The 26,635-nt window shown below is 38.1% G+C and overlaps 2 protein-coding genes across 9 annotated transcripts in view; one reads left to right on the forward strand and one right to left on the reverse strand.

Moving 5' to 3' along the window:
* Positions 1-85: 85 nt before the first annotated feature.
* On the forward strand, positions 86-15,843 carry noc3l (NOC3-like DNA replication regulator). The gene is made up of 21 exons (XM_056245968.1): positions 86-155; positions 1,643-1,853; positions 1,929-2,055; positions 2,165-2,325; positions 2,416-2,466; positions 3,890-4,020; positions 4,092-4,253; positions 6,015-6,108; positions 6,189-6,364; positions 6,443-6,571; positions 8,046-8,177; positions 10,105-10,185; positions 10,266-10,366; positions 10,476-10,548; positions 10,636-10,699; positions 10,775-10,846; positions 14,309-14,490; positions 14,577-14,705; positions 15,319-15,416; positions 15,492-15,576; positions 15,656-15,843. Exons 1-21 carry the CDS (start codon positions 147-149, stop codon positions 15,782-15,784), a joined length of 2,397 nt encoding a protein of 798 aa, XP_056101943.1. The 5' UTR covers positions 86-146; the 3' UTR covers positions 15,785-15,843.
* Positions 15,844-16,876: 1,033 nt separating this feature from the next.
* Positions 16,877-26,635, reverse strand: part of plce1 (phospholipase C, epsilon 1) — an 89,463-nt gene continuing 79,704 nt past the window's right edge. For 5 of the 8 annotated variants that reach the window (XM_056245967.1, XM_056245962.1, XM_056245963.1 and 2 more), the window contains 9 exons: positions 26,041-26,204; positions 25,686-25,947; positions 24,730-24,848; positions 23,859-23,987; positions 23,278-23,469; positions 22,301-22,462; positions 22,001-22,213; positions 19,698-19,824; positions 16,877-17,587 (listed from right to left, as the gene is read on the reverse strand). In XM_056245967.1, coding sequence (XP_056101942.1) covers positions 17,448-17,587; positions 19,698-19,824; positions 22,001-22,213; positions 22,301-22,462; positions 23,278-23,469; positions 23,859-23,987; positions 24,730-24,848; positions 25,686-25,947; positions 26,041-26,204 — 1,508 coding nt within the window. In that variant the 3' untranslated portion in view covers positions 16,877-17,447. Of the gene's footprint in view, positions 17,588-19,592; positions 19,825-22,000; positions 22,214-22,300; positions 22,463-23,277; positions 23,470-23,858; positions 23,988-24,729; positions 24,849-25,685; positions 25,948-26,040; positions 26,205-26,635 lie in introns of those variants that run through there. The other 3 variants (XM_056245961.1, XM_056245964.1, XM_056245965.1) reach the window with 3 other exon arrangements.

Genomic DNA, 26,635 nt, shown 5'->3' on the forward strand with positions numbered 1-26,635 from the left:
CCTGCATTCATCGAAGATCTCCCTTGGTTTACTTCCGGTCCATGTGGTACATGTGTGAAGAGGGGATACTTGCACTCTTTTTTTTGGATTAAACTGATTAACACATTTGAAACTTCATTGATAGTTGAGGCGAATCAATCATCAAAATGGGCCCGGTAAGTTATTTTATACTTGTAAGACAAACTAATGCGCTAGTGAGTTTAAAAACACCCGCTGCTGTTCAGCTTCAGTGAAACGCTTCAGTTAACGTTACATTCAATTCAGCGTGTAAATGTGACGCTTCAGGTTGAACAGCCCTTGTTTCTCATATATTATTCTAGTCAAAACTATATACAATACTAGCCTAACGTCTGCTGTATCATATACTGTACCAGTGTAGTCCCTTCAGGATCATATCAAACGACACTTATCATCATAAGTTACTATACTAGTTTTACTCAAGCTGTACTAAACTCCTGGTGTATCAGATAGCATACTTCTCAACCCCATACTGTATCATATATATATACATACACTCACACATATACAGTACCGGTCAAAAGTTTGGAAACATTACTATTTTTAATGTTTTTGAAAGAAGTCTCTTATGCTCATCATGCCTGCATTTATTTGATCAAAAATACAGTTAAAACAGTAATGTTGTGATGTGAAATATTATTACAATTTAAAATAATGGCTTTGTATTTTAAAATACTCTTCAATGTCATCCAGTGTGATCCTTCAGAAATCATGCTAATATGCTGTTGTTTATTATCAATGTTTGGAAACAGTTGTGATGCTTCATATTTTTTGTCGACCTGTGATACTTTTTTCAGGATTCTTTTGATATTTTTTTGGAACCTGCGATAATCTTTTTAAAAAGTATCGCAGGTTCCTAAAAAAATATCAAGCAGCACAACTTATTCCAACATTGATAATTAATCAGCATATTAGCATGATTTCTGAAGGATCATGTGACACTGAAGACTGGAGAAATGGCTGATGAAAATTCAGCTTTGCATAACAGGAATACATTATATTTTAAAAGTATAATAAAATAGAAAACCATTATTTTAAATTGTAATTTTAAATTGTATTAATATTTCACAATATTACTGGTTTTGTTTCTGTATTTTTGATTAAATAAATGCAGGCTTGATAAGCACAAGTGACTTGTTTCAAGAACATTAAAATAGGAATGTTTCCAAACTCTTGACCGGTACACACATATATATATATATAGATGAGAGAGAGAGAGAGAGAGAGAGAGAGAGAGAGAGAGAGAGAGAGAGAGAATTAAAGACTACTTATTGTCAAAGTTTTTAAAATTTTCTTTGAAATCTTACTTTGAAGTGCAAATTTGCAAACATGTGCTCTGTTTTACAGTCACACCAGTCCATATGTGTCCATTTTGCACTCTTGATGTTTAGAGTTTAACCCTTCATTGCTGTTTTGTTCTGCATCATAACTGATTTGTAGATAGTCAATAGTCAATACACGACTGGTAAAACTCTTTTTGGAATATTTTATTATACAAGTCAGCCTCTGAATTCTGTTTTGTTTCATCTGTCATATGTATAAACAACTTATGTCTTATGTATATAATTGTAACGTACACCAGCATGCATTATTTAACTGTGCTTTAATGCATATTTCACACAAGGCTTCCAAAAAGAACAAGAAAAAGAGGCCTAGCTTCAGAAAGTTGCTGAAAACCAGCAATCTGAAGCTAGAAAACAAACAGAAGAATCGACAGTTTAAGCAACAGAGCTCCGCTAAGAAGCAGCGCAAAGAGCAGCGTAAACTCCGACAGGCCATTACTGATGTTTCCCATCAGACCCTCAAACCCCTGGAGCGCTACAAGAAGAGACCAGGTGAAACACGACACTGCTTTCTGATGATTTCCACTAACTCCTGCTCAGTGTTGTAATGATGATGTATGATACCAGAGGATGAAGAAGAGGAGGAGGAGTTCCTGGAGTCTCTGCCCACTGATATGATGGATGAGGAGGACCTCGAGCAGATCAAAGCCATGGCACATAAAGCTTCCTTTCTGACTCGAGACATCTCATCAAGGTCTTTAAAACGTCCAATCTTCCGATGTTTCTTTCTTCATAGACTGTGGACACAGTGTCTGTTGTGATCATCTTCTCTCCTGCTCTTTTTCTTTTTTGAAAACTTGTAGTGCTCCAGTTCATGCCAAAAAGCGTAAGTCCGAGCAGTCGGTGGAGAACTACGAGAAGATGCCCAGGAAGATGCAGCAGCAGCAGAAGGAGAAGGAGCTCATTCACCTGCTGCCCATCAAAGACAAGAGCGGCCTGATCCCTCAGTCCATGGAGAAGCCCGGTGTGTGTCCACTCGTGACTCTGCAGGAAATGCTGGCGTGCTGGAGAGGATGTGTAGTGATGAACTGTGCTGTTTGATTGTGTCCTCTAGTTGTGCCGGAGGCGGAGGAGGAACCGAAGGACCAGGAGGAGTTCGAGATGGGTTAGTGTGCATTTCTCTTCTTCAAATGCAAGTTTCTTTCATCTCAAGGGTGAGGTTGGGATAGCGCAGTGTAGTCGTTTTTGTTGTCATGTCTCGTTTTAGAAGAAAAAAAACTTCCCACAAAAACTTTTTTGATAGCCTAACCCCTTTGATGCAAAATATTTAAAGGGATAGTTCACTTTGAAATAAATTTTTGGTATGTTTTAGCTTACCTCAAGGGCATCCAAGATGTAGGTGTCTTCGTTTCCGCAGTAGTTTCAATTTTGATATTTTTAGGTCAAAGCGTTCTTGTCTGTCAGTCATATAATGCAGGTCTATGGTCACCACCTCAAAGAGCATGCACAGAGAAGTCCAAATTAAACATGATTTAATGACTCGTAAATGTAAGTACACATTGATGGCCTAAGACACGAAACGAGCGGTTTGTGTGAGAAAACGAACAGTATATATATCGTTTTTACCTCTTGTAAACAGCCACGTCCAAGTGATCTGAGGGCGCCGGCGCTTCGGTCTTTTCCGGCAAGCACCGGAAGTGATCTCTCGCGCGTGTAAAAAAAATAAAAATAAAATATATATATATATGAATTCTCTGAGATGATATTATAAGTTAATATTTCTATAATTTAACAACACAATCGCATGTTCACAAGTTCTCTGATGTTGCATAATGCTCACATGACATGCAGGCAAACTACTCAAAACTCAAATATTTAATCTTTTTAGTAAGTGTTTTATTTTTAAATTACTTATTTTCATTTAAAAATTTTGTGATTTAATAAGTGAATAGCTTTTCATCAACTCATGAACCCCTGCAGTTTAGGACTTTGGGAAAACCATACTATAACTTTTTTTTTTTAAAGAAATTAATACTTTTATTAAGCAAGGATGCATTAAATAGTTTTAAAATTCACATTTAAGTCATTGATGATGTTTCAAAAGTTATCTATTTCAAGTAAATGTTCTTTTGAACAAAATAGTATAATACAATTTCATTTCAGCAATTGTTATATATGTGTTTTTACTATCCACTATAGTGTTTTTAAGTTAAATAGTGTGATATTATATATATCGGCCATCAAAAAAATCACTCTCGGTCAAACACTATTGATAATGAGAAATGTCTCTTGAGCATCAAATCAGCATATTATAATGATTTCTGAAGACTGGAGAAATGATGCTGAAGATTCAGCTTTGCATCACAGGAATAAATGACATTTTAACAAATATTAAAATAGAAAACCGTTATTTTAAATTGTAATATTTCACAATATTACCGTTTTTACTGTGTTTTTGATCAATCAAATGCAGCCTTATTGAGCAGAAGAGACTTCTTTCAAAAACCGTGTATGCAGTATTTATTGTTTTGAGTATTCAGTGCACCTATTTGCTGATATTTTGGCTGGTTTTGTTGAACTAACATCAGAGGAGGAACCAGAGAGCGGTCCATCCCTCACTCCTCAGGAGCAGCTGAAGCTGCGGACTCAGAGACTGATGGAGAAGAAGCTGCACATCGCCAGTGTGTCCTCAGCTGTCCTCGCAGATCCTCATGTGAACGTAAGACTGTCCTTCACACTGAACTTCTGCGTGTGATCTGGAGTGTTCTTAGATGTGTCGTGACGTTTCAGATCAAGAAGCTGAAGGAGTTGAGGGCCATGCTAATGGAGACGGACCCGTGCGTCGCCGTCACGGTCAGAAAGTTAGTCATGGTCTCCCTCATGGAGGTGTTTAAGGACATTGTGCCAGCGTATCGAATCCGACCACTGACGGAAGAGGAGAAATCCACGAAGGTACAGTGCCTCACCTTCCTTTAAAGGAGACGTTTCGTTTTCCTACAAGCATTTCGTGCAACTGAGCTGCAAGAGCGACTTGTTCTGAAATGCTCAGGTGTGTGATGGCAGACAGATAAACACATTGTCACGTTACTGGCCCAACTTGCATGCTTATTGGGCAGGTAGTGATGACTGGGTTCCTGCAGGTACTTAAAAAGTCTTAAATTCGGTTTGATAAAATTTAAGGTCTTAAATTATCATTTTAAGAGGTCTTAAATTTGGAGAAGGAAAAAAAAGGAATCACAAAAAAGTAAATTATTAAACTTCAAAGGGCAATGGTTTAATTCGAATTATTTAATATTGCGCGTTCTACAGAATTGCAGTTTCGAGCAGTTGTTTTGATGAATTGTGAAAATGTTTACTTCATGGTATTTATATTGTAATATGTTGTAGAGATCTCTCTTGTCTTTGTGAACGAGCAGCTGGGAGTAGTAACGTAGACCTCTCAAAATAAGAGTTTTAGAGTATTTCCGGCTTGTTTATAATTATAAGTCTTGCATTATGCATAAAATCTTTTTCTTTTGGTTACTTAAACTGCACCTGGCATTTAGTCTTCTCTCTACGGCGACATTATTTAACACCATTATTTATCACGTTCACTTTATAGACTTTTTCAGTATCTGCACAATCATTTGTTTATTGCCTTTATTTAAACATCATCGTATGAGCAAAATCTAATATCGATCAACTTCTAATTTGTGTGTGTATTAATATATTGGTTTTTAAACCAATGTCAGTACATATGTATATATTGAATAAAACCTATTTTAAACATGCAGTTGCCAGTTACCCTGTTTTAGGTGATTTATTTCACGATTTATTTGTGCAAGTCTTAAAAAGGGTCCTAAATTTGATAAAACTCAAATAAACTTGATACCATGAATGAGAAAGCAGGATATACGCTAATTATTAGAACTAAATATGGGTAAATCTGCCAAATATCGTGGTGTTTTTGGCTTTATATATATATTTGACTTGAGTTTAATTTATAAAAGGTTCCTGATCATTTCTATCTGAGAAAAGGGCATTTATATATACGTAAGGCACAGCAACAAAAACTGACCTGTTTACCCCTGAGGGTCATTTAAAGGTGAACTAAGTAACTTTTTTACCTTAACCGAACAGCTTTGGAGTCATTGTAATGTTTATATTACTGATTTCGTGTGGAATGGTGGTCGTCTCGCACCCCCCTGGTGCCTGTGAGCCGCAAAACCACCCTTGCAACTTTGGGCCGCTGGCCTCAGTGTTAGGACGTATCGTGTGATATCAGGTCTCGCGAGGTAACGAATTGCTTTACGGCATAAAAACAGATCTGATAAAATGAGCATCAAACAGAAATAATGTGGCGCCGTATACATGTGGTGTTGGGCGCGCGCAGCTCTTAAAGGGGCCATACCTTATTTCCACTCGTTACAGCGTCCATCCTACTGAACAGGTACCGGTGTACAGGGGGAGGGGATCCGGCCGTGAGTGCGAGCCATCTCTGCGTTGAGTGCTATTCACGACAGTACAAGTACTCCACCAAAGCGACTCTAGGGGTCGCTGTTTGACAAAAACGGAATTCCTACTTAGTGCTGCTTTAAAGTGAAAAATGCTCATTACAACTAATCATCTTGGTTGAAGAAGTGGATAATCGGACCCCAGAGACAACGAAATGATTAAATGACTGGATTTAAATATCTTCTATGACCCACTGAAGCATGTCCGTTTGTTCTCCAGGTGAAAAAAGAGACGCAGCAGCTGAGAGAGTTTGAGGAGGGTCTCGTGAGCCAGTACAAGTTTTACCTGGAGGATCTGGAACAGACAATCAAAGGTAGATCATGTGATCTGTGCTTCTAACTTCTCATCCATCCTTTTTCGCTGTCCCGTCTGACTGATCTGATGCTGTTTCAGACTGGAAGCAGAAGAAGCAGAAGAGGAGTCAAGCCGTGTCTCTTCAGTGTTATAAAGGTCTTGCTGAGGTGGCCATCAGGTGCATCTGTGATCTGCTGGTAGCCCTGCCACACTTCAACTTCCACAACAACATCATAGTCATGGTGGTGCCTTTGATGAACGACCCCATCAGGACGGTCAGTCTTCTGGAAACACTCAGCATTGGAGGTTTGCATGTGGGCTGTAGTAATGTGATGATGTGATGTTGCGTTCAGGTGTCTGAGATGAGTTGTGAAGCGGTCAGGAAACTGCTGAAACAGGATAAACTGGGTCAGGCCTCTTTAGCAATGGTGAAGGTCATCTCAGGGATGGTCAAGAGCAGGAACTACAACGTCAAGCCAGAGGTGCAGTCATCATACTGAACATTGTTTCCTCTATACAAGTTCTCACAGAGAATTATCAAAATGGACAATTTACTTAAAGGGTTAGTTCACCCAAAAATTAAAATCATTTCATAATTGACTCATCCTCAAGCCATCCTAGGTGTATATGACTTTCTTCTTTCAGCCAAACACAATTGGAGTGTTAAAGGGATAGTTCACTTTGAAATTAATTGTTGGTATGTTTTAGCTTACCTCAAGGGCATCCAAGATGTAGGTGTCTTTGTTTCCCCAGTAGTTTCAATTTTGATATTTTTAGGTCAAACCGTTCTTGTCTGTCAGTCATATAATGCAGGTCTATGGTCACCACCTCAAAGAGCATGCACAGAGAAGTCCAAATTAAACATGATTTAATGACTCGTAAATGTAAGTACACATTGATGGCCTAAGACACGAAACGAGCGGTTTGTGTGAGAAAACGAACAGTATTTATATCGTTTTTGCCTCTTGTAATCACAGCCACGTCCAAGTGATCTGAGGGCGCGGGCGCTTCGGTCTGTGCAAGCGCCGGAAGTGATCTCTCGCGCGTGTACGTCACTCATTGTTTACACAGAACAGAGATTGTAGGTAAGACGGCTAATTAAAATGGTATTAATTTGCGCTTATCCGGGATGTTTAAACCGTCGTAAAAGAAAACAATTAAAAAAAATAAAACAATTGTATGAGTGACGTACACGCGCGAGAGATCACTTCCGGCGCTTGCGCAGACCGAAGCGCCGGCGCCCTCAGATCACTTGGACGTGGCTGTGTTTACAAGAGGCAAAAACGATATAAATACTGTTCGTTTTCTCACACAAACCGCTCGTTTCGTGTCTTAGGCCATCAATGTGTACTTACATTTACGAGTCATTAAATCATGTTTAATTTGGACTTCTCTGTGCATGCTCTTTGAGGTGGTGACCATAGACCTGCATTATATGACTGACAGACAAGAACGGTTTGACCTAAAAATATCAAAATTGAAACTACTGCGGAAACAAAGACACCTACATCTTGGATGCCCTTGAGGTAAGCTAAAACATACCAACAATTAATTTCAAAGTGAACTATCCCTTTAACACTCCAATTGTGTTTGGCTGAAAGAAGAAAGTCATATACACCTAGGATGGCTTGAGGATGAGTCAATTATGAAATGATTTTAATTTTTGGGTGAATCAACCCTTTAAAAATTGTAAACAGTTTTAGCTTCTGGGTCCAAAAACTATTATATACAATGTACTTATTGTGTTCATGTTGTATTTCAAAACCCTTTTTCAGTTCCCATTGACTTCCACGCTATTTTTTCCAATGTGAACCGAAACTGGTTGCCAACATTCTTCAAAATATCTTTTTAATGACAATTCTTTTTGTGTGGACTTTCCCTTGAGGATGTGATGTGTATATGACATGTTTTGAATGGCTTGTTGTCATTAAGGATGTTTGTGATATGAATGCACAGGTGCTGAAGTGTCTCCTCTGTCTGAGGATAAAAGAAGTGGACATGAAGAAAGATACGGAAGACACTGCACCCAAAAAGAAGTTCATGTTGTTCAAGGAGAGGAAGGCAAATCTGTCCAGGATGCAGCGGAAGGTCTGAACTAAGCCGAATGTTGTCAATTAAATGTCATGATTTGAAGTTGAGCAATGGTTTAGATCAGTGTTTCTTCACTGGACACTAGGGCTGGGCAAAAAAATCGATTTTTCGATTAATCGTTTTTTTAAATGTGGTCGATTCAAAATCGATTCTCAACGGCCACGAATCGATTTTTTCCATATTCAGGGCTCGCGGTGCTGCGTCTTCTCTCTCTGCACAAGGCAAGCGTCAAGCGCTGCAGGCGTCGATACACACTCGTGTTTAGGAGTCGGGACATGATTCACTTGCACAATCGGGCCAGCATTGCATCGTAACTAACGTTTATCATTTTCACGTCTTTTTTGAAGCAATTTTAAACTATCCTGTGCTCGCGCACTCGTGCATGTTTTTCATTGCGTGCAGCCTAAATCCGCCTCACAACAAACAGCTCGCCAGTAACAAAAGTTCTTTTTCGTGGATTATAGCGCTTTAACAGTTAAAAACACGCAAAATGATGCCAAAACTCTGGTCTTGGTGAGTAACCTCGTAAAGACAGTCGGTTATGTCTTAAATAAGCATAAAACGCGTGTGACAGACAGTATAATGAAACAGTAATGGATCCGTGCACTAGTTCTTAAAGTGAACGCAGCCATATGTGTCTGTCATTAATTTTGTTGTCAAAACAACATAATATAGCATTAATTGTAAGGAATCAGAATTAATAGCCTATGTATTTAATTCAGTCAGGACTAAAAGACTATCCAGTGTTATTTTACATTGGATTACTTTATTCAGTTTCTGTAGTATTTCTGACCTACCCAAAAACTTTTCTTTTTATGTCTCTTTATTTGTCTTTTTAGGGCTATTCTATTGTATTTATTTGTGCTACTTTTTTCAATTTAATTCAAAGATTGAAATCAAGCTTCCATGTGTTGCATAAACTCTTAACAAAAAAATTACCCCATTGTAAAAACAAACATTTAGGTGAGATCAATGTAATAAAAAATTGTCTAAAAAATGATAACTGATATTTAGACTGAGATTTGTATTACATCTATATTCATTATAGTCGAATCGAGAATCGAAATCGAATCGAACTGTGAGCTTGTGAATCGAAATCGAATCGAATTTGAACATCTGAATCGATACCCAGCCCTACTGGACACTGGTTCATTTTAAAAACGACACACCAGCCACTGCCTGCAACTACATTCCCCAATCATGGGAGGTTTCTGTTGAAAAGTCTGAGGTCTGCAAGATTTGCAAATGTTTTTGAAAGAAGTCTCTTCTGCTCACCAAGACTGCATTTACTTTACCAGAAATACAATATAAACAGTATAATTGTGAAATAGCTTTACTGTTTGAAATAACTGTTTTTATATTTTAAAATGTGATCAAAGCTGAATTTTCAGCATCATTACTCCAGTCTTCAGTGTCACATGGTCCTTCAGAAATCACTCTAATATGATGATTTGCTAAAATAAAAAAAATATTATCAATTTTGAAAACAGTTTTGCTGCTGCTGGGAAAAAAGTGAAACCAGATTCTTTGCTGAATAGACCTGAACATCCTTTATTTGGAGTAAATCTTTTAACTAAGTCTTTAACTGCCATTTTGATCAATTTAAATCATCCTTTCTGAATAAAAGCTTTAGTTTCTAGATACAAAGAATCTTACTGACCCCAAACTTTTTTTGAAATATTGTATAATAAACTTAATTATTTTTATACTTTATTTAATCAATAGTTTTGTATTGTAATCTTTAAAAGTTGGTAGGTTTGTAACTGAATTCTTTTTGAAATGTTTATGGATTAAAATAATGTGAAATAAACTTCCTGAACCAAAGCCGCTGGAAAAGCCGTATATCTACTTATATGTTGGTATGGTTGACTAAAAAAAAAATCCGTTTTGTTTCCGTGATCCTCAATCTTCTCGTCCTCAACAGTGGAAAAAAGCCGAGGAGAAGCTGCAGAAAGAGCTTCTGGAAGCTGAGGCGACAGAGAGCAAGGACAAGAAAATTAAACTGGTGAGTGCTATTCGAGTTGAACACTTCCTTTTAATGCATCAATGTTATCGTATATTGTCTTCATCTCTCTTTGATTCCAGCACACAGAGACGCTGAACATTGTGTTCCTCATCTACTTCAGAATACTGAAGAAAGCTCAGAAGTCCATCTTACTGCCCTCCGTTTTAGAAGGTCTTGCCAAGTAAGAGCCACATGATGTGTATAACAGCTTTATTATAGCGTTATTACCCGGGGTCACTTTTCCTGTGTTTTTGTTATGTGAATAACATGGTTCAAACTGTTTCCTGAAGGTTTGCTCATCTTATAAACTTGGAGTTCTTTGATGATTTGTTGGCGGTGCTCTTCGGCCTCATCATATCGGGTGTAAGTGTTTCAACCAGGAGCATCGGCTTCGTGATTTATCAGGGTAAAATTGTATGCACTAACATCTCAGTGCTTTCCTTCACCCAGGATCTGACGTATCGTGAGAGCCTTCATTGCATTCTCACATCCTTCCACATCCTCTCAGGACAAGGTCAGTTCAGCCTCAGCTCTCGTTTCGGGAACATCCTGCTCTCGCTGAGCTAAAACACACCTCTGTTTCCAACAGGTGACGTCCTCAACATCGACCCTCTGAAATTCTACAGCCACTTATACAAAACCCTGCTGACGCTGCACGCAGGTGAGATGTCCTGAGATCTGACACAGGGCAAGAACATCCCCTCACTTACACAATCAAATGTTTTCGTTGCGAGACCCATTAGATAGACTATTATTGAACACACAATTTACTTAAAGGGGTCATATAATGCCATTTTTGTACAAGCTAATATGATTCTTTAGGGTCTAAATTAAAACTTTGTAATATACTTTAATTAAAAATTCTCATTAGTATTGTAAGAAAACACTAATTTTACCTGGTCAAAAACAGCTCTGTTTTCAGCACGCCGTTTCAGTGCATATGACTTTAAATTAGGGGTGCACGATTCAGAAAATGTCACGATTCGATTCGATACCGATTTTTTGTCTCTAAAGATTCGATTCAAAATCGATTTTCGATTCAAAAACGATTCTCGATTCAAAAAAACGATTCACAGTATATAAATGTAGTTTACTTTTTCCTATGTGATTGATTGCAGTAGACACAATTTAAAAGAAAAAAAAACACAACAAATTAAATGTAGTTTGATATTACTTTATGTCTTCATACAAAAATAAAAACTTTTGCAACTAAAAAGTGCAAAGTGCCAAGCTTTGGCCAGCTTTCAAATACATTTAATTCAAGTTTAAAATAAAACTTAAATAAAAAGCTTTTACATTTAGCTTTAAAGTGCTGTAGTCAGATCAAACAAACAATTATGCTAAATGTGGTTTAAGGACTACTTCAGCTACCAGGCTGACTGTTGAAATGTGAACTCGACTGGGCACATTGAACTTCCTAAAAATATACTAATGTCATAGAACCCTTGCGAAATAATTTTAAATAGATTTTAAAAAGCCACCGCTACTGGTAACATCTATGGTTAGATTGATTTGTTTAGATCCAGTGAAGTCGTTCATAGGCGTAATTTGCGGGTATCTCCAGTTAACTAGCAGAGCATTTATTTAGTTCGCTATTAAGTAAGAGATCTGTTGTTTTTGAAATCAAGCTGAGCGCGCTCGTGTCCGCTGCTATCAGCAGTCTTCACTCGGACGCGCTCTTCAATCTATCGCCGTTTTGGAGACTCCGGTAAAATCTCAAAAATAAAATGCACACAAACGTGATGAACATATTCGGTTTTGATGAGAGAGAGAAAAAACTATACGAGTGCGGTTTAGAACCCGTAACCTCTGACAGACACGCTTGGCAAAAGATCTACAGACCATTAAGAACTCAAACATATTCTGCGGATCGATGCATTTATTCACGGGTTGAGCAGAGAGGCTGCACAGTTTGACCAGCGGGCGGCAAGAACTTGCAATGTATAACTATTTATCAGACCGGCCCTCGCAGCCTCGAAACACTACCGAACCACCGGTAAAAGTCCCGACTCACCCGATTGCCACTCCAACCGTGCACGCCATAAAAAAAAAATATGAATCGATTTTTGGAATTCTATGAATCGATTCTGAATCGGTAAAGATTGAATCGCGATTCAAATGTGAATCGATTTTTTTGCACACCCCTACTTTAAATGATAATGAGCTTTGCTCACCCCGCCTCTCTGTTCTGTGCATACACCGTTTGTAACACAATAACACAATAACCATAACGCATTGTTCACAGAGCCATAGAGATTGTTCAGTATAAACGTGGGATTATGAATTATATTGAGAATGTCGTACATAGAAAACATGCCGTAATGTACCCTGAGTGTAAACCTTAGACGCATTCATTGTGAAGCGTGCAGCTAGCGATTTGCAAAGATATAAATATTAATATAAAGTTTAATAAAACGTTACACTCACTTCAGTTCTTCTGGAGATTCAGCAGGAACACGAATATCTGGTACCGATCCTTTATTCATGAGCAGCTTCTTCCTTTATTCGAGCAGCTTCTTAGCAAATCCAGCTTTATACTGATCCTCGTTTATAAAGCAGTCTGGTGTGTGAAATGATTCGCGCAAACATGAGAGCATTGACGTTGCTCGTGGGGAATATTCCCTTCGAAAACAAACTCAGCCACTGTGTCTTCAGCGTTTCGGATTTAGGAACATTAAAATGACTGTGTTCGTTATTACACCCAAGAACAGAACACCACAATCGCTTAGACGCCATTCTGCTCATAGACAGTGCTCCAGCATATCAACAATGACCGCGCCGGTCCGCGCAGACTATGATTGACAGCTCTCACGAGCGAGGGCGGGTCTGTGTTGAAACTCCTGTGCTGACTGCTGTCAATCAACAATCGTGGGAGGGGCGTCCGTTTTATTGACGTCACAAAAACGAACGGCTCGATTTGAGGCAGGGGAAAACATATAAGGAGATTAAAACAAAAACACTGGATGGATTTTTATCATTATATGATGGTTGTGTACAGGCACTGCCAACACACATTTCAGTACAATTAACTTGTAAAAGTGCATGTACCATTATATGACCCCTTTAACAAAAAAAGGTCAAGCTAGTTGACTAGCATTTCTGATTCCAATGGCTGCATTTGCTCCTATTGAGAGCCTGTTTTCAGATGATGTGGATTTATTTGGAAACACAGTTATCTAATATATTCCTGGGTGCGCTACAAAAAACTCACATGACTTTGCCTCAAAGGATCATATGATTGGATAACTAGACTAATCATAATGAAAAAAAAAATTTATTTAGGAATTTTTTAGAAATTGCAGTAAATTTCAGATACTTAGAAAGAAATGGCAATTTACACATTGTATTAAATGTGACACTTTGAAGTAGAAAGACTGAAATAGTATTTCAGATTAATATGTTTTAATTACATTCTTTCTTTCTTTTTTCAGTGTTTACATGCATGTTCTTAACCTCATTGTGGTTAATAAGCCGACAATGCATGCGATCATGTAAACGTGTTAACCCGTTTTCCTTCCATAAACGGATTGAGCATAAACCGATCGTCACAGCTAGATTTTTATCCTTTACCCCCGATTTGGTCCAGGCAGGACTGTATTTTACAACAGCCTAAATTCAATCTGTTCATTATATAAAGTGATTGCGTCTCCTCAGAAAATTGACTAAACCGCTCAATTCATATGGATTAGTTTTACAATCTCTTCATGAGCTTATTGCGTAGCTGTCAATGGAGGGACAGAAATCTCTCAGATTTCATCAAAAATATCTTCATTTGTGTTCCAAAGATGAACGAAAGTCTTACAGGTTTGAAATGACATGAGGGTGAATAATTAATGACAGAATTTAAATTTTTTGGGTAAACTATCCCTTTATTCACTTCCCTAGTCATTAAATCCTCTCTGAGAGCAAGGGGCCGACACAACATGCGTACTTTGCGTATAGCGAGGACCAGCATCGTTTATTTCTGATACTTTGCACCAGGTTTCCAGGAAAGTGGGTATTTTGCTCTCTTGAACACATGGAATGGAAACGCTGCTTTATTCTCAGATGTTTTATGCAATAGTCAAAGTTGTTCGCACAAGTTTAATTCACAAACACAGCTATTGTCTTGGATTGTCTGCAGGAGGTGCGAATGATGACACGACGATCGTGCTGCAGTGTCTGGACGTGATGCTGACCAAACGCAGGAAGCAGGTCAATCTGCTGAGGGCACAGGCCTTCGTGAAGAGACTGAGCACACTCGGCCTGCACGTGCTGCCCGACTCCTGTGTGGGAATCCTGGCAGCCAATAGGACGCTGATGCATGTGAGCCTTCAATTCAGCTAATGGAGGCCTTCGCACTTATGACTTTTAGGGTGAATGTATGAATTGTCTCTCTTGTGTTTGTGTAGACCTTCCCTAAGTGTGACATCCTGCTGGATAATGAAATGCAGGGCAGTGGTGTGTATCTCCCAGAGCTGGATGTGCCTGAATACTGCAACCCCCAGAACACAGGACTGTGGGAGCTTCACTTACTGAAGGTGAAGCGCAATGTTCATTCACTCATTCCAGTGGTTATTACTGACAGTCAGATTAAAACAGAGTGGGAAATTAAATTCTCAATTGTTTATTTTAAATTGCCAGTAGGCTTCAGTTTAATGAATTCTCTGGGTTGAAATTACATTGAGAGGAAAAGCACAGATAAGTTGCATCAGTGTGTCACACATTTTGTTACATATATAAACAATGTAAAATACTGGTAAATCAAACGAAACGTTTACAAAACATTATCAGCACAAAAAAAAGTTTTAGTTCCCCCCACTCAGTAAGTTCAACACGTATTATGAAAGCAAAGCCTAAACATATTTAGTTAGAGCAAAATTGAATCCTCTGTCATCCAAATGTGTGTTTTGGAATAAAAGTTGCTGCACATTACAGATGATAAAAACAACAAAATATTCTGGGGCCTTTGAAAGTTTTGGGAAAATGCTGGAGAGTTAATAATTTAAATTAATCATAAATATAGCATGCAGTCTTTGATATTAAAGCTCAAAATAAAGGTAAAAGTCTAGAAGAAAAAAAAAAAGGTCAAACTAGTCAGTTGTTGGATGAAGAGGATTCCTGATTTAAATGTGGATTTCTTTGTCATTCTAGAGACACTATCACCCCGTGGTGAGGAAGTTTGCTGCTCATCTCATGAAAGGCGCTCCTAGTGAAGGGTCAGGCGCGCTCAGCATGGAGCTCAGCAGAAGGTAGAGACCACAGGCTCCAGATTTCAGGTTTCCTGATGAATATGGAGATTTTCATGTTGTCTGTGCTGTGTGCAGGACTCCAGTGCAGCTGTTTGAAGACTACAGTGTTAAAGACATGACCTTCAACCCGCCTGTCGCAGGGCCTCCCACAAAGAAAAAGGTCTTTTTCCATCTAACAATGCTTTACTTTTTTGTTTGTAATTTATTTTTCTGAATTGTTCTTTAATTTTGTGTTCCAGGAATATTTCACAATCGGTCATGCGTTTTTCGATCCAGACCTGAAGTCACAGATTGATGCTGCTCTTCAAACCGAGAGCGAGCAAATGAGTCTAGACTTTACATCACAACACACACCGCAGGAAACATGAATGAAAGTTGGGAAAAGCTTTTCTATCGATGTGTGTAAAATAAATGCTCCAAGATACAATCTTTGATCTTTTTTATTGACATCATTTAGCATATGCACTGATGTAGAAGTAACTGTTTCACCAAAAAATGGGGTTTTCAACACTATTTATTGACAAAAGCAGTGATTCAGTGGTTTCAAGTAAACGAATAACCCAATATTGACATCACAATATTGACGATACATTCCTATAGTGTTTTATGTGTGCTGAAAACCATCACTAGTAGAAAGTTCAACATGTTTTAAACTCCAAAGAGACAGATGTTCTTGATTAACTATCAATGCAATAAAATAACAGCATTGTCACGCTATGAAGATTAAAAAATTGCTTGTTCATAACAAAGTAATTGTAAATATACATTGAAAACAACACATGAGACAATTCTGTAGTGTACCACACAAATAAAATACTTTATGGTGCCTACCTTCTCTTAAAATGTCACAATATTTCATATCTCTCAAGACAATTCTAAACATTTAAATTACAAAAATACATACATTATACATTCATACAGTATGAAGAGCATTTATGCCCTTAAAAATAAATTAATGCAGATTTTATAATTATGTACTCTCATATGTACACGTCAGGAAATGTACAGCCAGCCTGGGCTATATAACATGCAATTAGTTATGAAAGATTTCAAGAAAGAAAATGGACCACTTAAAGATAAAAGCTATTTTCAACCACCAAGAAAGTTAAGCAGGGGATTCAACGGCTAGAAATCACATTAATATATTATAGCAACATTTTAGTTAACACAAATAGGAAACTGGCATTCGATAATAAAATATATTTATTTATTACAGAGGTCATATGGGATTTAAACCTCAATTTTACTGATTTTTAATTCAACCATTTCAAAAGCGCTGCAGTGACAGTGAACTAAAAGGATATGTTTAATAATATTTAATATTGTGAGTTTTCTGTAAATGCAAGAATTATTATTATTTTTTATAATTGCACTGCAGCTGTGAAGGGGGAGATTTACTACAAAAAAAGTGTGCAAAAAGAAAATCGACATTTTTGAAATAAATCTAATGAAATAAATCTTAAAATAAAGTAACATTTGAAGTGGCGTTTTTCTAATACTGTAAATAGAGTTGTGGCTGTGTATAGAAAGGTACCGCTCAACATCGTGCAGTGTTGTCTACAGGTACAGGACATGTGCAACGAAAGCCATCAAATTCAATTAGCTGCTAAAATATGCAGAACAAATCTGCCTCGCATCCTTCGGAAAATCTTGTGCATTTGCTCTGAACTCGTAAGATTCGCAAGTCAACTAATAAAAAAAACCTGTATAGTGTGATGCTGAGGGCATTTTCATGCTCCATTTCATTTCAGCAATCCAAAACAGGGATGTTAATAAAATATTCAACTTTCTAAATAATAGTAATGTGCAAAACCACTAAAGAAAATGAAATGCATATAAACGCATTCATCACTTACAGTACTGTTGAAGTAGGACAAGAAGAATAGAAGGAGAAACTGCCTTCTGACATCCGTGTACAACAACACACAGGCTGCTGAACTGAGCGACCCCTCCGTGACCCGGGCCACTGCACGAGTCTCTGCGCCACGAGTGAGAGTGGTGAACACTAGAGGTGCTGCTCTGGCTCTGGACTCATTTATGCAGCTTCCAGTTCCACAGCAGCGGGACAGACCAGCCGGAGGGGGCAGGGGTGCGACCGCCACACACACACACTCTCTGAGAACCCAAGCGTCCCTCGGCCATCCAGGCCTTCAGCCCCATCGACAGAGCCTCTGAAGAGAGACGGGCGGGAAGATGCAGGTTAGTTGCAGTCCAACAGCAACAACTGCCAACTGGGACATTTTCACATGAGACTGATCCGAACGTGATGCATTATTGCAATGTTTTGTAACAAAGTGGATCATTCTAGACCTGGATGCTGATTGGTTATAGTGTTCCAGCTGTGTTAAATGAGAATAACAGCTGTTGACCTGTTCATATCACTGCACTGCAGACACAGAGCAAATGCTGTTTCTGTTGACATCTCAAAAATGCCACTCGATGAATTTGCTTAATAAATTACATTTATGTCCTCAATATTTGTGAACTTTTGTTATTACACTACTGTTCAATAGTTTGGGTTCAGTAAGATATGTTGTTCACCAAGGCTGCATTTATACGAGATCCTAACCAAAAATGGATGCTCCTCTTGATGAAAATAACATCAAAACATTTATTTCCATGAAGAGGTGCATACATTTTTGGTGAAGATCTTGTATTGACAATGCAAGAGTCCAGCACTCTGTAAAGTCTCCTCCAGCACATCCCAAAGACTTTCAGTGAGTTTAAGATCTGGACTCAGAGGAGCCGATTCATGTGTGAAAATGATCCTTGATGCTCTCTCACAATCATTCTTTCACAGTTTGAGCCTGATGAATCTTGACATTGTCATCCTGAAATATGGCCATGATGTGTCTTCCTTCATGTTTTTTTTTAAGAAATGAAAAGCTACACACTCCATCAATGGGTTAAAAGAGCTGTTGCCAAACATATAACATGCTAAAAAAACAAACATAATATTCAATATTATGGATGCAATAATGATCCAATCATTGACTTTTTTGGGGGGGCCGGGCAGTGTATAAATAGTCACATTTTGATTTGACATGAACGAAAGCGAGGCTGTGAGGAACAGACATAGGCTGTGTCTGAAATCACCCCCTATACCCTTAAATAGGGCATTATTTGAGGAGACAGCCGTTTGTAGTGGTGTCCGAAACTAGTGGACATTATCGAGCGCACTCATTCAATCCCATAATGCACTGCAATAACGAGTGTACAACTGATGAACACTCAAGAATACCCATAATGCACTGCAATAACGAGTGTACAACTGATGAACACTCAAGGGCTAGAGAATACCCATAATGCACTGTAAGGTCTCATGCAGAATGAATTCCCGCATCTCACCAGAAGATGGCGCCCGCAGCTGAATCATCCATCCATCCATTTTCCAAACTGCTGCTCCAATGTGGCTACAGCGTAATATACAGGTATAATATATTTTTTTAATTGATAATTAAATAGTTTAGATAAGATTTATACAAGCTAGTTTACATGACAGCCCTTCCAGCGCACTCAGTGTCTGAATCCGCTCACTTGTTTTCATTCACTCCTTCTAGTGGACTACATTAGTGCAGTAATATAGGGAATATTGAATGAGGGTACAGGGGGAGATTTCAAACACAGCTATAGAGTGTCAGATATGTTGGGTAACACTTTGTTTTACAGTGTCCTTGTTTCACATGTTACATTTAGTTACTACAGTGTTCACTATAAATCAAGCAACTAACTCTAAACCAAACCTTAATCTTAACCTAACCCTATACCAAGTACAGGTTAATTATAATTACTCAGTGCTTAAATGTATAATTACACGGTCTGGTTACCCTTTATTTTAAAGGTGTCCGTCTTACAGTGATAAAACACCAATGACTATATTTTACACCTCATATTCATTCGCGGCAAATTGAATATGATTGAGGTCCATTAAATATTACATGCCATTAATAACTCTTCACTGCTAGTAAAGACATGGTGCACTGCTCATTAATAAAACTGTTAAACAAAGAATGGCAAACTCTCAGATAGCGTTGCTCAACTAGCAGCACAGAGAGACTAACAACTTTGACTAAATCATACCATCAATAATGTTTTCTCCAGGGCCAGCTGAATGTGTCTATTAGATTTCAGACTGTACAGTGTTAATAAAGGCTGCTGTGTGTTAGTGTCTGGTACCTGGTGGAGCTCCATGCACTGCACACACACACTGCAGAGTGTTTCTTCACTCCGAAGCCTCGGGCAGAGGCATCATGCTGGGACATGCAGCCTTCTCCTCCTTACTGTGTGCCGGCTCCTGGGCCGCGGGGCCGTTCGTGCTCGTGTTCACAGTCAAGCTCCGACTCCGACCCGTGAGCTTCCGGAGCTCGCTGGCAAACGACACGCCCTTACGCTTGTCCTCGCGGGCCATCTGAGAGACGGGGCACCGAAAAACAAATCCCATTAACATACTGAGAAGAAGAAAAAAATCCTAAGCAAGATTGTTCATGCACCAGTGTGATTAAGTCTGGATTTGTGCAAATACACATTACACACATAATAAATATATTTATATGAATATCTATATATCAGGGAATTTAAAAATGTTGATATCCAAAGCTGTCTCTTGTGCTATTTACATTTCAATATAGCACTTTGTGACCAAGAAATTTCCTTTTCAAAGACCTTTGCAGTCGCGTGATAAAAAACATTTGGATTCAGATCAATAAATTTATTATATATTTTTTAATGTATTAATACTATTTTTTTTTTATTGAAATAATTTAACTCTAATTGTCATTAAAATGCTAAATAAAAGTAATTCAATAAATATAGTAACTCCCAGCTTCTGTTAATACAAAAAAGTTTGAAAATAAGCATTGTTGCATAATTACAGTCAAATATTGTGTTGAGTCATAAAGGTCAGTAAGATTGTGTGTGTGTGTGTGTGTTTGTGTGGGGGGGGGGGGGTTCAATATTTTGAAAGAAATTAATACTTTTGTTCAGCAAGGATGCATTAAATAGTTTAAAAGTGACAGTAAAGCCATTTATAATATTACAAAAGATTTCTATTTCAAATAAGCACAAACGTTTTTAACATTAGCTATTTTTCCACTAAAAATTGTGAATTTAACTTGTCTGGAAATTTGGACTATCGCATAAAACACTTGCGAATAAAGCAGTGTTGTAATGCCTGATGCTTGGGAACGCAACAATGTGAGATGCTTCTGGGAGGTCATTATACCAAATCATGTTGATGACAGACTTTGGTTTAGGCATTTCAGAACGACCAAACCAACATTTGTGCAATGAAATTAGCCGCTTTCCGACCAAATAGTTACAGGAACTTAGTTATAGGAACTGTCCACTTCTAAACAGTTCTAAGAACTACTTTCCCCTAAACTCAGTTTTGCTTTTTGCGTTCGCACTGGCCAAGTGGCCATAGGAACTGGTAGGAGGGGTAAGGGAGTGACGCAAGCACGGCGGCGGCGCCACATACAACAACAAACCAGCGTGGAGGAGGCTATCGGAATGTTCCTGTTCTGCCTTGCCGGGACCTTAATAACGGAGTACAAACGGCGGCGTTTAAAGATCTTGAGGTCTGTACAGAGAAACAAGACGAAGGCTCCAGCGTATTATGATCTTAAGTAATATGATGGAAGAAGATAGAAGAGCAGAGCGCAGGAGGCAAACAAAACGACGGGTAAGTTTAGCAAGCATTAGCAATTAGCTGGTTGAATGCGTTATGTTTGTCTTAAGTTATGAGTTAGCATAGCCTACATAGGCGAATTGCAACAGACAGTGAAGAAAATGTGTTGACAGTGGGCGTGACTTATAAGTTGAACCAATCAACGTAGACCTAGGGAAAGGGAACTAAAAAAGTCCTCGCTCTAGACTAGGTACTGAAAGAGTTATAGGAACTATGGTCTGAGAAACTAAAAAATCCCCAACTTAGTCCGGTCGGAAACACAAGAAAAAAAGGGTTATAGGAACGTTAGGTTCTAGGAACTGCAAAAGTCCCTCCGGTCGGAAAGCGGCTATTGATCCACTGGTTACTCCAGTTATCCAATCACATTCTCTGTTGATGCAAACTCAACAGATTTATTTGGTAAATGCGTTTCCATCGCAGTTTAAGCACATCTTATTGGATAAATGTATTCAATTGAATTTACACACATACTGACGTTTCCATCCAGCGGTTTTTATGTGATATCCCAAAATGCGCATAAAAATAGGTTGATAGAAGCATAGCTATTGATAATAATAAGAAATGTTTCTTGAGCGGCAAAACAACATATTAGAATGATTTCTGAAGGATCATGTGACACTGAAGACTGGAGTAATGATGCTGAAAATTCAGCTTTGATCACAGGCATAAATGACATTTTAAAACATGTTACATTAGAAAACAACGATTTTAAATTGTAATAATAATTCACAATATTGCTGTTTTTACTGTATTTCTGATCAAATAAATGCATCCTTGGTAAGCAGAGGAGACTTCTTTCAAAACATTGCAAAACTGTAAAAAAAGATTCATTCATAGAGAAGCAACAGAAAGATGATGTCCTTGTTTTTCGTGTCATAGGTTAGTGAGCAGTGTTTACCTGCTCTTTGAGCTTGAGGATGAACTTCCCGGCGCCCTTCCACCGGCTCTGAGCCTGGAACACACACTCGTGGTCCTGCAGCACACGCTGGCACGCTTTAGCTGAGGAGGATTTCTTACTGCCCGCGTCTTTGGTAAGCTCCTCCATCAGGACGTAGTCACATGGGTTGGGGTTGCTCAGGATGCTCAGAGAGTACTTGGCTTTGCTCAGAGTCTACAATAGACCACAGCAGCTTATAGCTAATTTGATATCCACATGACAGAGTTGAAATCTTCCAGTAATGTCACAGTGATATCTGACCTGCTGGATGATGTCCTGGGCTGTGCTGTAACGGGGGGCTTTGATGACAGTGTGAGGTTGCTCAGGAGAAACATCATGAACCTGCACGAAGAACGTGTCCTCCTCTCCGCTGCCCACCTCCTCCAATCCCTCCATCACTATATTCTTCTCATTGAAGTTCTGCTATGAGCCACCAGGAGGAGCAACAGATCAAGAATCAAATGGTGAATGTATAAACAAAAGACATGGGTGTGGATCTTATGAGGCCTGTAGGGGTCAATCCTGTTATGAGTTACATTTCCATTATCCTAATACACTGGATAGAAAAAAAAATAAAAAAAATTCAAAGCTTGAAATCATTCTGGCTTTCTTTCGGTTCAGTTTTTCAAAATATCCTTAAGTGAACATGAAATGAATTATGAATAACCGGAGTTAATGTTGTAATAAAAAAATAAATAAAATATTAAAAAAACAACTACAATGAAAACTGCAATAAAAATGATTAAAAACTATAGATATATTTTAAATAATAATAATAAAAACGGCAACAAAAAATGCTAAACTAAATTACTAAAACTTTAAACAAAATAAAATGGAAAAATAAAACCTAGAATATTTCTTAATATACTGACAGTTTGTTTCTTCAAATTTTCTTTAATCAAAATGTTTCAAACAAAACATGTTTTCTGGGGAATATTGTTTTAATTGGTAACCAATTAAACGGTTTTTGTTCAATTTCCATCTTGTTAATCATTTATGTCGCTTTAACAGTTCTTGAGCAGAAAATCAGCGCATTTCTGAAGGATTATGTGACAATGAAGACTGCAGTACATTTTAAAATATATTGAAATAGAAAACAAAAGCCACCTTGGTGAGCATAATTGTTCCAAACTTTTCAATGGTAGTTTATTAATTTTTCAAATGGTACTGCATAATGGGAATGACCCTTAGAAATCTAATTAATGAAAGCAAGCACAATCTGGGAAAAGGGTTTTTACCACTTCCTTGGTTTTCAGGCATATTCTGCCCACATATCCTTCCTCCGGCTGCCAGCTGTGAAGGACTTTCAGGAGCCGCTCATCGTTCGCTAGGGGGCGCTGCTGATGCGCTTTCTTTGACTCGCTCTTCTCCTTCGACAGAGGCGTTCTCTCCTCCATCAGGAAGTAGTTGAAGGACGTAGTCGGAAACAACTGGCAAGAGAGAGACTATTTCAGCATGCGTTTATGTGCTGAGGAATGAAGAAAATGTGAACCAGACCAGTAAACACTGGAGTGAACACTGCTTGTTCCTAATGAGAGAATGAATGACAATCATTCTTTAAAAGGAGGACAGTTTGGCACTGGCTGTACTTCCAAGGTTAATCCGAAACATTTTCAGAACATATAAAAATCGCTCCTCAGGAATTCTAAAAGAACTCTGAATCCGTGATGGCACCACACACAGAGTGCTTACACTACTTCATCTACAGTAGTTGACGGTGTCCTCTCACAGAGCCCTCAGTCAGTTCATTGCACTAAACAGTGTTCTGGTGTGTGCTAACCTGTCTAAACTGGCTCGGTTCAGTTGCGTTGACACTTACAGAGTCCAGGAGCTGTTTGGCTGTGGTGTATTCATCAACACACATGACAGTGAAGGGTTCGGGGCCTGGAACTCCATGCACTGTCACTTTGTGCTGCTGAACGGCGCGTCTTTCCTCCGTGCTGAACAGCTGACAGGAGAAAAGGGAACAGAGTTCACTTTTTTTTTTCACACTCTAAAACTTAAGACATATAACATGCTGCTAAACAAAAGAGCACATTCTTAATATTGTTTCAGAGCTATTAAACAACTAGTGACAGTTTAAATAAATAAAATGGTTCAGTCATATTGTGTATACAGCCAGGGGTGTCATGCACCTACTGTAAAGACGACACAAGTGGCGAAAAGAAAAAAAGTTTTAATAACTGTACACAATAATAACAGTTTCTCCCACAGATTTTAAACACTTTTTACCAATGATGTTTATAATAATGTATCAATATAGAGATAGATATAAACCTGTTTGTTTCCCAAGGAATTTGTTTTGGTTCAAATCTACTTCACTGAAAAATCTGATATATATATATTTTAGCCGTTTGAATAGGCATGGCATTTCTGTAAACTGTAGCATGCCTATGTCTTTATGATTTCCTATTTTTAATGAAATTAGGCTGCACTCGGATGACAGGGACTGAGAGAGAGGAATGCAGCACATTCCAGAGTTTTAAAAACATCGGAAACATTTGCACAATGTTTTCTCAAACATACGGTCTACTCCCTTGTGGGACTGAATGGCACGTATAGAGGATTCATTAATGTAAACTGTTTTATTTCTGCTGTCCAGTTCCACCAGTACTACATGTAACACAAATATCTCTCTGTGATCCTGACATCTGTGTGGTTTTAGAAGTGGGTTATGAATGCTGTCTCACCACAGACGCAGGGAGCGGTCCTCCGGTGGGACTCTCCTCCGTTCTGCGGCTGAAGATGAACATACTCGAGACCTCCAGAGACTCGTTGTGCAGGTTCCTCAGCTGCAGGTGTCTGTAGCCTGGAATAATCAACAGAAACCAAATGAAATATACTGGACAAAGGTGGACACGTATCAAATGAATTAAGACACAACAACAACACAAAATTTCATTCAATCCAGTACATGATCAAATGGAGTAATCTGAAGCCATCAATAAGTGATTGTACAACAACTGTTGACAGACAATATAAAAAATTATAATAAATAAAATATATATTTTATTATATACTATAATAATTTAATATTAATACTAAGTAATGACTGAATGGATGTTTTTTATATTATTTACTCGAAATTGATATATATATATATATATATATAGTAAGAATTTTATAGATCTTAGGGTCAGTAAGAATTTTCTTTAAAGAAATAAATTATTTTATTCAGCAAGGAAGCTGTAAATTGATCAAAAGTAACTTTCAAATAAATGCTGTTTTTTTGTTTGTTTTGTTTTTACAAAGAATCCTGTAAAAGGTTTCCACAAATATATTTAGCTACTGTTTTCAACATTAAGAATAAGAATAAGATAATATTAAGAAATGTTTCTTGATCAACAAATCAGCATTAGAATGATTTCTGAAGGATCACGTGACACTGAAGACTGGAGTAATGATGCTGAAAATTCAGCTTTGCATCACATGAATAAATTACATTTTAAAATATATTACAATTGAAAACAGTTCTTTTAAATTAAACACATTTTTTTATGATTTTTTGCTTAGCAGAAGATACTTCTTTCAAAAACATATTTTAGACCATGTAAAATGTACATTCCAAGGATGAAGCAGGTGGCAGTTATCAACCAATACCCAGTACAGCAGTAATTACACTATGCTCCTGTAATGAGTTTTCTACCTGGTTTGAGGGTTTTGAGGGGAAGTATCCGCTGAGCGGTGACCTGCGAGCTGTTGTTCTCCACCACAGCAATGCGCAGAAACGCCATATCCTCGAAGTGCACGTGGAACAGGAAGCGCTCATTCCACATGGGATTGAGTGTGTTGCGGTGTATGGGCTTGGTACGGAAATGGCAGCTGTCTGCCGGCATACCCAACACCTCCACTTCCACACAGGGACTGCCGTTTGAGTTACCCGGACACACGTTCTGCCCTGAAACAATCTGTGTGCATATGAATTAATTCATGTCTGTTAGATTAGCTGGAGTATCCAAAAGTAGTTTTAACGCTGAATATGGGATACTCAAGGCTCTTACAGTGAGAGTGTAGAGCGTAGGGGTCATGTTCTCCAGGTCTCGGTCCAGAGGGTAAAAGTGCTGATATAGGGGGCAGATTCGCTCCCACAGGACTGGAGGCTTCAGCACATAACCACAGTGACCATTAGCCTCAAACAGAGCTGCGTTCAGCTGCAATGGCAGGTCTAGAGGAGAATATACCATCCACATTCAATTATCATCTAAAAAAAAGGGACTGAATTCTTGAAATCATCTTGTTAGAATAATGCTCAATAGCATATCTGAATTATATTTACATATAGTGGACTGATTTGGTATAACATATAGAAATGAAATAGCATCCAAATGGTAAATGGTATCAACCAAAAATGAAAATTTGTTTATTCAAGATTAATTTACTCATTCCAAACCTGTATGCATTTCTTTCTTCAGTGGAAAACACGAAAGAAGATATTTTGAAGAATGTCTGTAACCAAACAGTTGATGGGCCCCATTGACTTCCATATTTCAAAATATCTTCTTTTGTGTTCAGCAGAAGAAAGAAATTCAAACAGGTTTGAAACAACTTGACGGTGGTTAAATGATGACAACATTTTCATTTTTAAGTTAAAAAAGC

Source organism: Rhinichthys klamathensis, unplaced genomic scaffold (assembly GCF_029890125.1).
Source record: "Rhinichthys klamathensis goyatoka isolate OS25496 unplaced genomic scaffold, OSU_Roscu_1.1 h1tg000035l_1, whole genome shotgun sequence".
Lineage (NCBI taxonomy): Eukaryota > Metazoa > Chordata > Actinopteri > Cypriniformes > Leuciscidae > Rhinichthys > Rhinichthys klamathensis.